This window comes from Mustela lutreola, chromosome 5, assembly GCF_030435805.1.
Source record: "Mustela lutreola isolate mMusLut2 chromosome 5, mMusLut2.pri, whole genome shotgun sequence".
Taxonomy (NCBI): domain Eukaryota; kingdom Metazoa; phylum Chordata; class Mammalia; order Carnivora; family Mustelidae; genus Mustela; species Mustela lutreola.
This window is the reverse complement of record NC_081294.1, coordinates 104,522,895-104,537,965: the sequence shown is the minus strand read 5'-3', so window position 1 is coordinate 104,537,965 and position 15,071 is coordinate 104,522,895. Positions and strand designations below refer to the sequence as shown.

The following is a 15,071-nucleotide window of genomic DNA, read 5'->3' as shown; positions in this document are numbered from 1 at the left end:
GAGGGCAGCAGCACTAATTACGGCGGGGGATGCGGCGGCGGCGGCGGCGGGCGCGGGCCGGCTGGGGGTGGGGGCGGTAGGGGGTGCCCGGGCGGCGGGCGCGGCCGGGGGGCCTGCGGGCGGGGAGGGGCGCGGGCGGGGGGCGGGGGCCTGGGCTCAAACACAACAACTTATTACTTCTAATTCCCCAACTGTCACCAAATCACCTGCACGAAACAAGAATCTAATTTGTTAAGCTGGCATGTCTGCAGATGGAAGATCGATCTTCTCTGTAGATTTCTCTAATTGAGTGAATATAGACGCCCGGAATTAGCCGCACTCGGGCTGCGGGGAGGGGGCAAGGGAAGGGGTGTAGAGAGAAAAGAAGGGGAGGGAGGGAGGGAGAAGAAAGCCGAGAGGAAGGGGAATAGAGAGAAGGGGAGAAAGAAAGAGAAATGAGGAGAAAAAAGAAATAAAGCAGACGCAAAGAACGGAGAAGAGGGAGAGCGGAAAGAGAACGAAAGAGTGGGAAGATGAAAAAGTAGAAAAGAGAAAGAAGAAAGGAGGAAGAGAGAATACAGGGAAGAGGAAAAAAGGAGTGAGGAAAGAGGAAAAAGGAAAAGCAAAGGCAGATGGGTAACGAAAGACGGAAAAGACAGGGAAAGAGGAAATTCTATTTGAGGAAGGCTCATTACCTGTAGAATTATATCCCCCTCCCCTATCCTACCCCCCAAAGTCTAAAATAGCCAGAGAAACCTAGCCCCAGTGTCAGTCGTAAGCTGGGACTAACTGCTTAGGAAAAGGAAAAGGTTGGGACAGGGGGGCCCGGCTGGGAGCGAGGGGTGGGGGGAGGGGCGGGCGCCGGCGGCTCCAAGAAATGGCTTACAGAATTACATTTGTTTTTCTTGTGATTTTATTAAAAGTCACTCCTCATCTCCAGAATGCGTGAAAATATCTACTTTCCACTCAGATACACCGCATTAACTTGTTGGAGGGGAATTTGTTTGTTTGTCTATTTTATTTATTTGCTAGCTAAGATTGATGCAGTCTTATTAGCGCTATATCTAGTTATAGAAAGAGATAAGGATGAGATGTTTTTCTTTTTATTCCAATTACTAGCCTTGTCACCTAACTGAATAACTGATATATGATTATTTATCCTGAGTAAATAGAAATCAGAAAAGCAGCGAACTTAACACATATAAATAAAATCTCTGTGTGGCTTATTATATTTCGTGTGGCTAATTGGGGCCATTAAAATTACAGGGCTAAAGGCAAAAAAAAAAAAAAAAGAGGAGATACGGAATCAGGGGGCGTGTTCTGATCTGTCATTGTTTTGTGTAGAGCTTTCCGCGTTAAAGGCCGCCGATGCGAATTGTTAGAAGGTAATGATAGAAAGAAAAAAAAAAAAAAATAAGCGAGGGACAGGCCCCAGCGCCCAGAAGAGTCACACAGGTGGACTGCATGGTTATAGTTTGCAAATTCGAATGTATGGGAAACTGTTTATTGCAGGGGGAGGAAATTACGTGGAGCTCCTGTATCGCCACAGGCTTCCAGGAAGGGTAGGAAATCAGACAGCTTCTTTCCGGGCGAGTTTTCCGCTGCTCTGTCGCTCCCGGCACAACCCCGCGATTCGGGTGAGCAGGCAGTGGATACACACTGCTCACACAAGCGCTCACAGAAGTACACGCGTCACGAACACGCAGCCCCTGCTCCCAGCGCTTAAAAAGAAACAGCCTGGAGTATGGGTCCTTGGCTTTTAGTTCATAGGCTGGGGAGCCCGGGTCATGTAAAGAGTTTTTGCGGCCCTGGGCTCCCGCAGCGACATTAAAGGGACAACCCTGGCTGATTGCTGCCCAGAGTCTCTGAGCTCGGGAGCATGCAAGTTTGGGCTTGCCCCAAGCCAGGTGGGCTAGGGGGTAGAGGCCCTCAGTTTGCCCTGGTGAGTCGCTGCCCATTGGAGAGCCCTGGAAGCTTTCTCAGTGGCCAGGCAGGAGTATTCAGCCAAAGCCTCTTTGGCTGTGGTCTCTTTTGCGGGGAACCCCAAGAGAGTTCTTTAATGCACAGAAGTGTGGAAGTGCCTATCACCCTTTCCCAGAGACTTGGCTGCCCTCCCAGATCTCCTTCCTTCCACACACCCTATCCTCAAAATGAGTCCCTTCAAATGAGCCATACATCAAGCAGTCCCAAACTCTAGCCTGGCGAGATGTGGACCACTGACCCCTGTCCCCCGCGATGAGGTTTGGGGCTGAGGGAGCTTCCATTCTGGCAACTGGGGTAAGATATAGGAGAAAATGGTCACCATTGTTTCAGACACGGTGGCCTTGAGAGCTTCTTGTTTCTTTCTTTTTTTTTCTCGAATATTTGCCCCCCACCCTTTATTCTTTTTGAGGTTCTAAGATAGGCCTGAGGAACGGGATCTGATTTGCCATTGCGTTTGGGTTATTGCATATCTGGAAAAGTAAACAGGATTGTTCAAGTCACTTGATTTGTTTTCTGTAAGCAAATAATACCCAAAAGCATGGCTGTAATTTACCACGAATTAAAATTGATTCTTTTCATCAGGCAAGAAAATAGGAAAATGTGAGATCGTTAATTATTGAGGGAGGCGCTCCTCATTAAAGGGAACAATGTTACAATTCAGCATTTAATAGCAGGAATGTGAATAATAACGCGCCATATTTCAGCCCACTGTCTGCAAAGAAAAGAGAGCAGTTTACAAACAACCCAAGCAGCCGAAAGTTACATTTAATAAACACCCGAGATTTCTGTAAGTGGAATAAACAATCAGGGAGCTGGGCACACTACCCAATTCTTCAGGAGCACCTAGTATAAATTTTTATTCTTTCTGTCTGTCTCTGTCTCTACAAAAGATTCACAATGAGCACAGAAATACAATTAGAGATAAAATCAGAATTACAAACCTAATTAGCATAAATCCATCATTAGGGCACTTGCTGCCAGGATTTCCCACCCCATTCACCTCCCCATCCAACTATACTGTATTTCTAAATCTTTCTCTGGACCAGGATGGCAAAGCAGAAGAGACACCCATTTGGTAGTCGCTGTGCTTGTAGTTTACATAATCAGCCATCAAGGTTTTGATTTAATATATATATATACATAATCCAGAAAGCCCATTCTCTCAAAACTACAAAGTTCTCGGGCTGGGTCTGGGCGCTCAGCCGGTCGGGAGACAGAGCGGTTCCCCTGGCCTTTAAATGGTCTTTGTGCTTCGTTAAAAAGGAGAAGCGGAAAAGAGGAGAAAGCAAAAAAAAAAATGATTTCCCTGTGCATCGCCCCTTGGCAGGCTCTTGTACAAAATTCAATCTCTATTTTTTATGAGAAGTAAACTGTCTAAATAAATTTTATTAGGGGCAACCAATATATTTTCTGGTAGTTCCCTTTGTTCCACTTCTACGTGTGTGTAACAATCTAAAACCTATTTATTGAGGAAAAATCACTGGATCCGTCATAGAAAATCCTTTTACTTTGCTTTGAAGTGATTTCTGAAGACATTCTTGTCATTCCGAAGATTTGGGGGCCATTGCGCTAAAGCCTCGCCTTGTTAGGGACTTCAGTTCCCATGATCATGTGGGAAATGCCTTAAATTATCAATAGCAATGGGCCTGACCGGCACTTTCCCGGCTGCCCCAGGAACGTGGGAAGATGACGGGGAATAAAACTCTGGTAAATACATCTCAGGCGCTGCCCAGGTGGATTCAGACTTTGGCGAGAAGGAGCTGCTGAGAGGAAACCGGGAGCGGGGACGAGCATTTTACATCCAGACTATTGTCGTTTTCCTCGCCACGCCTGCTGGCAACCGGCTCCCGACATCCGGCTCCAGCTTACACCCTCCCCACCTCGACGCCCCCACACCACCCCTGTCACCCCCCTCCCACTCTCAGATTTCCCTTTCTTTTTTTCCCCCTTTCCTTTATCCCTACCCCCCCCCCCCAAGATGCTTATGCTCTGAAGTCTTGGAAGAAATGATTTAGTTTGTTTATACTGCTATAAAAATCAAGACCAATAGAAAAGTCATAAAATGAAGCGGGCTATCAATCACGCCGCAACATTGTTATTCAGTGGTTACTAACAGAGATGGATAATCCTTTTGATTTCGTCCCGTTGTTATTACTCTGATGTGTCTTCACATTAACTATTACACATTTATTTATCGACCCGAAAGATACAACAAAACAGAATATACGAGCGAGTGCGTGTGGGAGGACGCTGCACGGCCCGCGGCTGTTCTGGGAGTGGCTGTGGGAGGAGGACAAGAGCGTCTGTGTACACCTGAGAGCGGACTCGGGGCCCCGCGCCCGTCTTCTCTCCCCACGTCGCGGCCTCTCCTCCCTCCCTCCTGACACCGTGCACCGCCAAGGCAAAACGGGCCTCCACGGACTTGCCTGTTTGGAGGAGCAAGGGTCAGCTCCCAGGCACCCCTCTCTCTTGCTCTGACACTTCTGCCCACCTCTACCCCAGCGCTCGGGTCTTGGAGCCCCTGCAAGTCCCTCCAAGGTGGACACAACCCCCTGCGAATCCCAGCAACGTGCCGCCAGGTGCGCACTTGGGAACCGCGTCCAGGACGCACGCCGCCCCGCCCCAGGCCGCCGTCTGGCCTCTCGCCTCCAACGCCTGGCGCCGTCCCTTCTGGATTTGGGGTTTTGTTTGGGGAAGGGGAAGGTTTTACTGGAGGGACTTTATTTGCCTTAGGTTTAGGCATTCTCCTTCCAATCAAGGCTTTCTCGAAAGGACGCTAGGTGTTTGCGGAGCACACTGGGGGTTTCCAAGCGTGCCGCTGCCACCCGGGCTCCGCCAGGCTGCTATCCTCGTTCCCGTCGCCCCGGCCCCACACAGGCCGTGTTGGCATCAGTTGCGGCGGCCGCTGAAGCTCGGCCAGGCCCAGAGCTTCCGGGGAAGCCGTCTCCGCAGCTTGGAAGGAACCGCCGTGGCTGATGCCCGGCAATCACGCGTGTGTGCCTGTGTACGCGCGCGCACGTGTGTGTGCATGGGAGGAGGGGAGCAGGCTGCAGGAGAGAAGGAGGAGGAAGCACAACTGCCCCAGAGTTCGCCTTGCAGCCTCCTTTGTCTCCTTGCTCGGTCCCTGTCACACAGGCAGCTAAGGACACACACACACACACACACACACACACACACACACACCCATTCCTCTCGCATCTGCTCTCAGGCAGCATTTCCAATGTTTTGTGTAAGTCAATTGGACGGCGAACAAAAAAAGCCATTTGCTCGGTATTATTTAAAACAGACTTCATAGGACCACCCTTTTGTGGAAGCTTTATTTGCACTAAATGAATAATCTTAATTGCATCACTCTCGAATTAAAAATCAATGTTAATCAAGTTGAGAGTAGTAAATATCAGTTTTCATTGTGCCTGGGTAGAGGGCATTTTTCTTGTGTTGCAAATAAAAATACAAGTCAAATAACTTTAAAAGGGCATTATGTTCTGCTACAAATACAATTGAAACGGATTGTTTAGGAGCAGATCAGAAATGGTACAGAATTTTGCACTTAATTTCCTCAGTTATCATTTACAATAAGAACCTCTGGGCTTGACAGCCAAGTCTAAACAGTAGTAAATTAGTACAAATTTATACTGATTTTACTCTAATAATCGTAATAAAAGCTTATAGATTTGGCACTAATTACATAAATGCCTAATGATCTTGAAAATTACTCTGGTTAGAAATATATTACTAATCTAAACTTTGTTGTTGGCTGGCTCTGAAAAATCAGAACATTAGAGATGGTTCGCTTCACTTGTGCAAAGCACTTTAAATTGTTCAAGTAGTTTAACATATTCAAGAAGAAAATAAAGAGCATTTAACTTTATTTACAGCCATAAGTGGAATTGGGAACCGAGCTGAACTTAGAAACTTTGACCGAAAGAGCAGGATGTGGCGCCAGGATGCAGGCGTGGGCCGGGCAGAGGAGCGGGCTCCCAGCGGGAAGGGTGCAGAGTGTACTAATCGGCACTCTGCTCGGGGCCCTGAAACCGACTGCCGGCCCAGGAAGCGCCGCGGGGGGAGTCTACTCCTTTTTTCCTCTCTAGGCCTGCTGAGGGGGTGGTACTCTTTAGAGACGAGGTCCCAGCCAGGGGCCTCTGTACCCTAGGCTCAGGCCTGCTAGGCGGCCGCGAAGTCTAGGCGCGTTCTAGAGGCCGCGCAGGGCGCGGGTTGTGCTGCGTGTTGGCAGGCCCGAGCCAGCAGCAGGCCAGGGTGGCCCACAGCGCGCGGGCGGGAGTGACTCTCGGGTCACGCGAGGGTCAGGCCGTGCTCTGTCCCTTGGGCCCGGGAAGATCCTAGTCGTCAGAGACAGAGCTGCACCTTGGAGGGAACAGGGACAAGGAAAAGGAAAGGTGTGCCTGGAGAAAATCGCGAGAAGAACCAGCGGAGTCCGGGCCGCTGAGCCCCGGGCGAGGCCGAGGCGGCCACCGCTGCTTTAACTGCTGCTGTCGGCTGGAGCTGCCAGGGCAGCCGCCACCGCCTCCTCCGGGCGGGCGCGGGCGGGCGGGCGGGCGGAGTGGGGGACTCTCCCGGCGCTGACATTTGCAGGCTGCCCTCCTGATTGGTCCCCTCGCCGAGCTGCTCACGGGTTCATTCAACTGTTAAGCACCTCCCCGTCTCTCTAAAGGACATTATAATGCAAGAAGCCCCCTTTTTAACCACAAACCGAATTTTCTTTCATTTAGGTGATCTATATATATCTATATCGTATAGCTTATAGCTTATATCTATTTTAAATAACTTAAAGCCGCTAAAATTTGGGGGGGAACAGCTTTCGCCCTGGAGCGGTGCGCGATGCTGTCTCACGCCGACCTCCTGGACGCCAGGCTAGGTGAGTGCGCGCCTCTCGCCCGGGCAGCCAGGAGAAGCCCGGGCAGGAAATTGTCAATTTGTTCCTTATTTTACCTTAATGCGCCCTAAATGGACTAATTTCTTTAAAAGTAATTGTGCTGCATTAAAGTTTAATTTGATTTAACATCGTCTTTAAAAAAAAAAATCTATGGAATATGTAGATCCAAAAAGGACTAGGGAAATGTTGTTACTTTTTGTTTTTCCTCCCCCCCTTCTTCCCTCTCCCTTATTATTATTAAATTTTTTTTTTGAACGGCGATCTACCCTGAGATAATTTGTTCGGAGGTGTTTTTCTTTCTCTCTCTTCCCCGCCTGTTTGCTTTGATTTGGGATTTTTTTTTTCTCCTCCTTTTTTTTTTTCTCTCTTCCACTACCTCCTTCTCTACCCCTCATCTAAGTATGGTTGAATTTGTAAAAATCTGGCATAAAAGAGAAGTCGCTGCAATCGAGGCGGATTTTCTATGTGTGTTCACTGAGAAAGGAGAAAAGCCAAATTCATCCCTACAGGCATCCCCGCCTGCAAGGGACTCGGCGTTGACAGTGTCTGAGGGGAACGCGCCTTTTATTTCTCCGGAAAGAAAAGTTGAATTCTCTGAAGTTTGATTCACTATTCTGTCTATAGAGTTTACTTGAGTTTCCTTAATGCGGTCTGGGTTGCTGAGCTCTGGGTTTCCGGTTTGGGAATCTTTGGTGATGGATGTGACTCCATTTTCCAAACACTTTCTCTGATTTGAGGGAGAGGCGGAGCTGATTTGGGTTGATTTCAGAGGGTGGAAAGCTTGGAGAATTATTCATCTTCCAAAAGTGAGAGGGAATCGGCGGAGGGCCGGCGGTAGAGTTCGCTAAGCTGCCTAAGCGCAGGTGAGGCAGCAACCAAGAAGTCGTTTAATTTTCTTTCTTTCTTTTCTCCCCCCTCACCCCCACCCCGCCTACCCCAACCTGGTCCAAGGTCCAAGGGGCTTCCGGAGTACTGTTCATGAAAGGGACTCGGAGGCACGTTTCTTTGCCGGGACTGGGCGTGTTTCATTGCGGGAGATACGAAAGCATGTGCTGTATACTAGGGGAGCTGGCTGCCAGGAGAGGGGAAAGGGTCGGGAGATGGTATTCCAACCTGGCTGTCCAAATTCTGGGGGACCTAGCTGAGCATCCCGGGAGTTTCCTCTGTAGGGCGAACGTGGGCGCGTAGGGAGCCGAGGATGGGGCTGAAGGAGGACCGCGAAGTGAAGACGGTCTCTCTTGGCATCGCCAGGAAAGTAGTGACCGCGATCCCCTTGCCTCCTCAGGTATGAAAGATGCCGCTGAGCTTCTGGGCCACCGGGAGGCGGTGAAGTGTAGGCTGGGCGTGGGGGGCTCCGACCCTGGGGGCCATCCGGGGGACCTAGCGCCCAACTCCGACCCAGTCGAGGGAGCGACTCTGCTGCCCGGGGAGGACATCACTACAGTGGGCTCTACGCCGGCCTCGCTGGCGGTGAGCGCAAAGGACCCGGACAAACAGCCGGGGCCCCAAGGCGGCCCGAACCCCAGCCAAGCCGGCCAGCAGCAGGGCCAACAGAAGCAGAAGCGCCACCGGACGCGCTTCACGCCCGCGCAGCTCAACGAGTTGGAGAGGAGCTTCGCGAAGACTCACTACCCTGACATCTTTATGCGCGAGGAACTGGCGCTGCGTATCGGGCTGACCGAGTCCCGAGTGCAGGTACGCCGGGCTTGGGCGCGGGGGCTGCAGACAAGGAAGGGCGGGAGGATATGGGCAATAGAAATGGGGTCTTTTCCTTGACGGGGTCCTGGGCTTGCGCTTCGGCTGCCTGTGAGTTCTGTGGACAAGCAGGGCCCCCTTCTCCCACCAGTAGAGTCACATTCCCACAGAAATGCCTCAAAAGCGAAGCCGGCGTTGTTCGACTGTTAGGTCGTCTCATTCGTCTTGACTGAGAAGGGAAGCTCCGAATCTCCCAGCCTCCGCACCTCCCAGCCTCTGCGTCTCCCTGGCGGCTAAGCCGAGCGCGCACCTCCACTCCAGCTCGAGTTATTGACAAGTATTTCATTACCCCCTAATGAGTCTGTGTAAGGCGTCTAGATAAATGCGGGAATGCAACAGTTATCCAGAAAACTTGAAAAGGGAGAAAATAAGACATAATGGCACCAACCCCCCCCCAAAACAAAAAGCAAACAAACAAAAAACCACAAAAAAACAAAAACAGAAAACAAAAACCACATCTGAGGTTCACCGTGTAGCTTTATTTTCCTGAACATCTCCCTCCCGCCGCTCTACGACAAAATACCCCGAGCTTTGAGGTTTGCAAAGGTTTTAAACTTTGATGATCTACCAGTGCGCTGAGGGAGGCTGAGGAGATCCCCTACAGTCTCTGAGCCCGGGTTTCCCCTAAGGAAACTGGGAGGAGGGGGATGAAGGCTTTCTGTTGTAGATATCCGATCTGAAGAAAGGACATTTAGGACAGGAAAGATTGACAGGTAGTAGATGAAATCATTACTGATCCCTTGTTCTCGTCCAACCACCCTCCAAGTTGTAAATTATATATAACTTATAAAATCACACCTATAACTTTTCTGAAAATTAGGGGAAAAAAGTATAAGCCCAGTGAATCTCAGATTTTTTTTTTTTTTGGCTTCTTAGAAGAATGAAAACAATATATCAGATATTTTATGGACAAGTGTGGAGGTGAAATTCCAATTCGCTAAGTTGGTCTTGAGCTATCCAGGGTTCTGAAAACCCTCCTTTCCCGCCTCTGATGTGATATTTCTGTCATGTTGAGTATCAACTATAGCTGTAGGTGCTTTAACAAATTAAGTTTAAAGATATCAGTTCCTTTATATTTGATCTAAGAAGTAAGAGGCAAGGCTGTCCATAATCACAGGGTTGAATATTTCTGTCTTTGTGTGACATTTTAAAGATAGTCTAACCTGGAAAAATAGCATATGCTTCTGTTTTAAATAGTCAGCAAATGGATATTATCATTGGGGACTTAAAGTGGTCAGATTAATACAGAAATAATCAAGGTATAATATAGAGTAACATTTTTACTCAGTATAAGTCTGGATGGTTTCATTAGTGAACTTTGGAAGCCCGGAACCATGGGCCGTTGAAATTAAACACCCAAAGAGTATTAATTGCATTGTGCAGATATATCCTACTGTGTAGATATATACTATTTGTTTTTTAAAAATTTTACTTACCTTTTCTTTTGAAATCTGAAGTCGAGTCCAAACCTGAACAGAGATACACAATTTCAATACTTCCACTAAGGCTAATGATAATACTGGCTTGTTAAAATCTCATAAGTTCAAAATTCATAAATTTGCTTTTTGTCCCTCAAGAGAAATACTACCTGATAATTTTTGTTTTAAAGAGTAAAATGCTGTTGCTTAACCTAGACATAGTGGTAATTAGTTTAAATTAAAATAGAACTTAGAATCACAAATAAAATATAATTGGACAACTGACTTTATGAAAAAAGAAAATGAGGTCTATTAAACTTTATTAGGTCTTCCAAAGGTTAATGGCAGTGATTCTTTTAATATAAAAAGTTGTAAATGAAATAAAATACAAACTATGTTATAGAAAGTTATTTTCAAAAAGTACACAAAAGAATAATCAAGAAGAAAAAGACAAAGTACTTTAATTGTTCTAGCATAATGTTCAACAAAAGATAATAGCTTGAAGCTGCTGATAGGAACAATTTAATAGAATGGCAATTTCAATATTTTTAAAAATAATGTTTCATAGTTTAAAAAGTAATCAGATCAACATAACCTTCTTAATTAACATTTCAGAATGATTAACATTATGTAATGTAATGCAAAAATAATTTATGGAAAATGTATTTACTTCACAATTCACTGTACCATTGCTCCTTGACCAAATTCAAATTAAATAGTAATTGGTTTATGTTCTTATATGATGAGTCCTTCATAGTTTTCTTTATAGTTAACAGATTGCCACACATTCTTTTCAGTATGTGGGCCACTGCACTGATTAAAAATGATCTAAATATTTAATTTATTACAATTGTATGTTTTTAAAGATACTTTTTAATTCTAGACTAACTGATCCAACACACTTATTTTTAATCTATATCTGGCATATATCATACTTTTTAAGCATTTATAAAAGCACCTCTACTTACATGGAGGCCAATTCCATGTCTGATATCGCTCCCTTTTTCTGGCTAGTGTAATAAAACCATTCCTTTTATAGCATGCCATTATTAGAAACCAATTTCAGAATTATTTATAACCTGGAATGGCTTATTAAGCAGCAATGCGAGAATCATGCAAATTACGCGATCAAATGCAATATAATAAGCATAATCATTAGTCTCTAGCACGGATTAATTAACTTTCAATATTTTATTTACATAAAAACCAAATCAGTGAAATAACTTCTGCACAGTCAGGCTTGCCTTTCAATATTTTATACGAACAAAAATAATGTGCTGTAATTCCATTGACCGTGTCCCCCAGAATGGCCCTGTCACCTGCCACATCTTAATAGGGGGACAAGCTGAGAGTATTTTCTAGTTTTCTAATGGAATGAGAAATTGCATTTTCTTCCTCTCCCAGCACTATTAAAGTGTAATGAATTCGGCCCAGAGTTCACGGCTGGCTGATCGAAATGAACCTGAGATCTCGGCTTTAATACAGCTCCCCAGATTTCCTCCCAAATCTTCACATTAATCATTTGCTGGATTCCAATGAGATCTTCATAAAGCGTTTGCTTCGAGGGGGAAAAAAGTAATATTCTCTCTTTCTTCCTCTCTTTCTCTATTTCTGAGCCATTTATAGTTGGGGAATTAAACGGGCTATATATTTTAAAATACATTTACAGTATGTCTATATTACTGTAACAGCAGATATCATGAAAGTGGATTTTTAAATTCCAACCTCCATTAGATTCTCACTGTTGTATTAAGCATTTTCTGAGAAGAGCTGCATTTCAAACTGAGTACAAAGTTGGCCCGTGGCTGCGGTTAATATATTTTCTGCAGTTGTCATCTGTGCATTCTCAAAATCTCCCTTAGGTTTTGCCTGCATTTTAATCCGTCATGCTCTAGTTTTCAAGTGGAAACATTCACATTTTAAAAACATATGCATCATAGCTTGGAACGGAGGTGCTCAGACCCCATGCAGATTTTTTTCCCAACCCCAGTAAGCCATGAAACATAAAAAATTTTGTAGCCATCATTTGACTACTAACCCTCAAACATAATTGAGCACGATTTTTCGATTATCCCTATAATATTTAGTTCTTTAACAGCTGTTCTTTTCCACCTGTGTCTGAGGTTCAGAAACCCTTCTAGTGGGTGTGTTTTACACTGAAATCCTATGGGGCAAACCTGCCCCCTTCTTTCTGCTGCTTCTCTTCCCACTCCCCCACAGATGTCTGCCACCTTCCTCCTCCACGTTCCAAACATTCAAACATTCTCAGGACTCATTGACACTTTGTAGGATGTTAGGAACCAGCCTTTATAGATACCTTTCAAAATATATCTGGGTGTGGAATGTGAGATGGGACTCTCACCTAGACACCATCCCTGTCTAGGGCTTCAGCCAGTTTACCTCCCCCCATTCCAGCCGTGGATGGGGAATGCAAAGTGACCTGTGGCCGCAGGTCTCCTTGCCGTGTTTTCCTTGGCTTCTGTGGGTTACTCTCCGCTCCAGGCCACTAACAGCTCAATTCGCTGCCGGCAGCATTGATCCCGGTTACTATCAAGGGCCCCGCAGTCTCATTAATCCGTTGTGCCACCAACTCAAAGGGCTTTAGCAAGTCAGGGACCCTGCATCTTTATACAGTCTGGAACTTGGGGTAGGCAGAAACATGGCAAATGGGGTAGAAATCAGAGAAAGATAATATGGTGGGCAATGGTGAGAGTGTTGTGGCAGGGCCAGGCCCGACCCAAAGATAGGAGATAATTCTAGATTGCAAAGCCGTTCACACTGTTAAGCGTACAGTGTCTCCACTTGCATGGGTGTAACACATCTCTGTGAATAGCTGGCTCGCCAACAACAGGTCAGTTACGTTCATACTCATGACCCTTTATCTTGCAGAATAAACGCTGAACATTAGCTTGGATTAACAGATGAATGGCCTTTTGGTCACGAATATGGTCAAATTGCGTTTGCCAAATTCTAAGAGGAAACTCATCAGTACCTGAGCTGTGTCTCACATCATTTGTATTTATGCACAGTAAACCTCCACCTAACTAGATGTTAAACTGACAGCCTGCCATGTCGGTATGCTGCGAATTATTATGATGATTTTTTAAAATATCGAATTAAAAAAATAAATATCAAATTCAAATATAAGGAGACAGGGGGCTACCTTGGTCAGGCAGGTCTGACATCTTTAAGAAGAAACTTTCCTTCCCGTGGTAGCGAATATGACATTAATAGGCAAATTTGTTTGGTAAGTTCAGAAATTCAGGGTTATTGTGAATAAAGAATGAGTAGAAGGTTTATTTTTATTTGGAGTATATTTTATCAAACACATCTCCTTTAAAAAGATATGTGGCTATTGGATCTACGCAATATTAAATTTGATTCATTACTAGTGTGAGCTTTAAACCTGACCTTTAATTTGTAGTCAGAAAATTTGCTTTCAGTTACAGATGAAACAGGAAACACAGAGGGGGGACTTGTGGAACTGCAGGCCCTATAGCCTCGTGTCCTCAGTAAGTTTCTTAAAATAGACTGGCAAGCACCGGGCTCTGGCAGCAGATTCCAGTGTATCTGCATAGCTCAGATAAAAGGTGCCGTTAGAGGGGTTTGAGAATGAGGCAAGGAGACTTGTGGCAGAAGCACCAGTCGCTGGGAATCACAAGTCACGGTGGCGACCCAAACAACACCGCAGCTCAGTGCGGCTCACTTTCCCACATGGATCACTGTATTAACCTCTCCGCTCTGTCATCCGTGGCGTTAGGGGTTTTCCTTTGTCTTTCGATTTTGAGACCGGCTATGTCATGCACAGCCTTTCATCAATTTCCAAATTTCCAGCGTTTCTGAAAATTCTATACCCCATCAGTGTTATAAGGCACGCTATTAAGCCACATGGGTACACATGTTTATCTTCATTTGTACACCTGTGGGTCCAATTTTGACACATGCCTGCCTGCAGACTTGTGCATCTAAGCAGTGCACAGAATGTGCCAGCATGCTGGGGCGTGTTGAACGCCGCGCGCGGTGGTGTGTTCGCACCGAGTGTAGGAGCGCGGGGGGCACGACTACTCAGGACCCCGGAAGTGAGCGCTTGCTGAGTGCCCCGGGCACCGGTTTTCTCCAGCTGACCAAGAACCGCGGTCTCTGGCTGGCCTTGGGGGCGCGTTGGGTCGAAGGCGCTTGTTCCACCTGGGGCAGGGTCTGACGCAGGTTTCTCAGGCTCAAGCCCCCGCCCCTCCGGGCCGGTCGGCTTGCTGATAGCGCTCTGTCTGTCTCCCGCCCCGCCCGCTCCAGGTCTGGTTCCAGAACCGGCGCGCTAAGTGGAAGAAGCGCAAGAAGACCACCAACGTGTTCCGCGCGCCGGGGACGCTGCTGCCCACGCCAGGCCTGCCTCAGTTTCCGTCAGCCGCCGCCGCGGCCGCCGCCGCCATGGGCGACAGCCTGTGCTCCTTCCACGCCAACGACACCCGCTGGGCGGCGGCCGCCATGCCGGGCGTGTCACAGCTCCCGCTGCCGCCGGCGCTGGGCAGGCAGCAAGCCATGGCGCAGTCGCTGTCCCAGTGCAGCCTGGCGGCCGGGCCGCCGCCCAACTCCATGGGCCTATCCAACAGCCTGGCGGGCTCCAACGGCGCGGGGCTGCAGTCGCATCTTTACCAGCCCGCCTTCCCCGGCATGGTGCCCGCCTCCCTCCCCGGCCCCAGCAACGTCTCCGGCTCGCCCCAGCTCTGCAGCTCCCCGGACAGCAGCGACGTGTGGCGGGGCACGAGCATCGCCTCCCTCCGCCGCAAGGCGCTAGAGCACACAGTCTCCATGAGCTTCACTTAATGCAGCCGCGCCCAGCCTGCTCCGCCCCCGGCGCCGCCCCCAGGGCCGCCCCCAGGGCCGCCCCCAGGGCCGCCCCGAGGTCCTTCGGCGCGCGCCCGGGCCCCAGCTCCCTGCCCGGGCCCCGGCCCCGGCGCCCTGCCCCATCCCCGCCTGGCCTCCGCCACTTCTCGTTTCGTTCTCTCCTCTCTCGTTCGCTCTCTCGGGCTCACCCCAAGCCCCAG

At 47.8% G+C, this 15,071-nt stretch overlaps 1 protein-coding gene across 1 annotated transcript; it reads left to right on the top strand.

Annotated features, from left to right (window-relative positions):
• Positions 1-6,801: 6,801 nt before the first annotated feature.
• Positions 6,802-14,850, top strand: OTP (orthopedia homeobox). Its single transcript, XM_059173482.1, has 3 exons — positions 6,802-6,838; positions 8,142-8,551; positions 14,320-14,850. The coding sequence occupies exons 1-3, from the start codon at positions 6,802-6,804 to the stop codon at positions 14,848-14,850; spliced, it is 978 nt and encodes a 325-aa protein (XP_059029465.1).
• The last annotated feature ends 221 nt before the right edge of the window (positions 14,851-15,071 follow it).

What these genes read in the sequence shown, in the direction of transcription:
- OTP (XM_059173482.1), top strand. Translation starts at nt 6,802, where the DNA reads ATGCTGTCTCACGCCGACCTCCTGGACGCCAGGCTAG. An exon ending in CCTCCTGGACGCCAGGCTAG is followed by an intron (nt 6,839 to 8,141) that starts GTGAGTGCGCGC and finishes TTGCCTCCTCAG; the next exon opens with GTATGAAAGATGCCGCTGAG. An exon ending in TGACCGAGTCCCGAGTGCAG is followed by an intron (nt 8,552 to 14,319) that starts GTACGCCGGGCT and finishes CGCCCGCTCCAG; the next exon opens with GTCTGGTTCCAGAACCGGCG.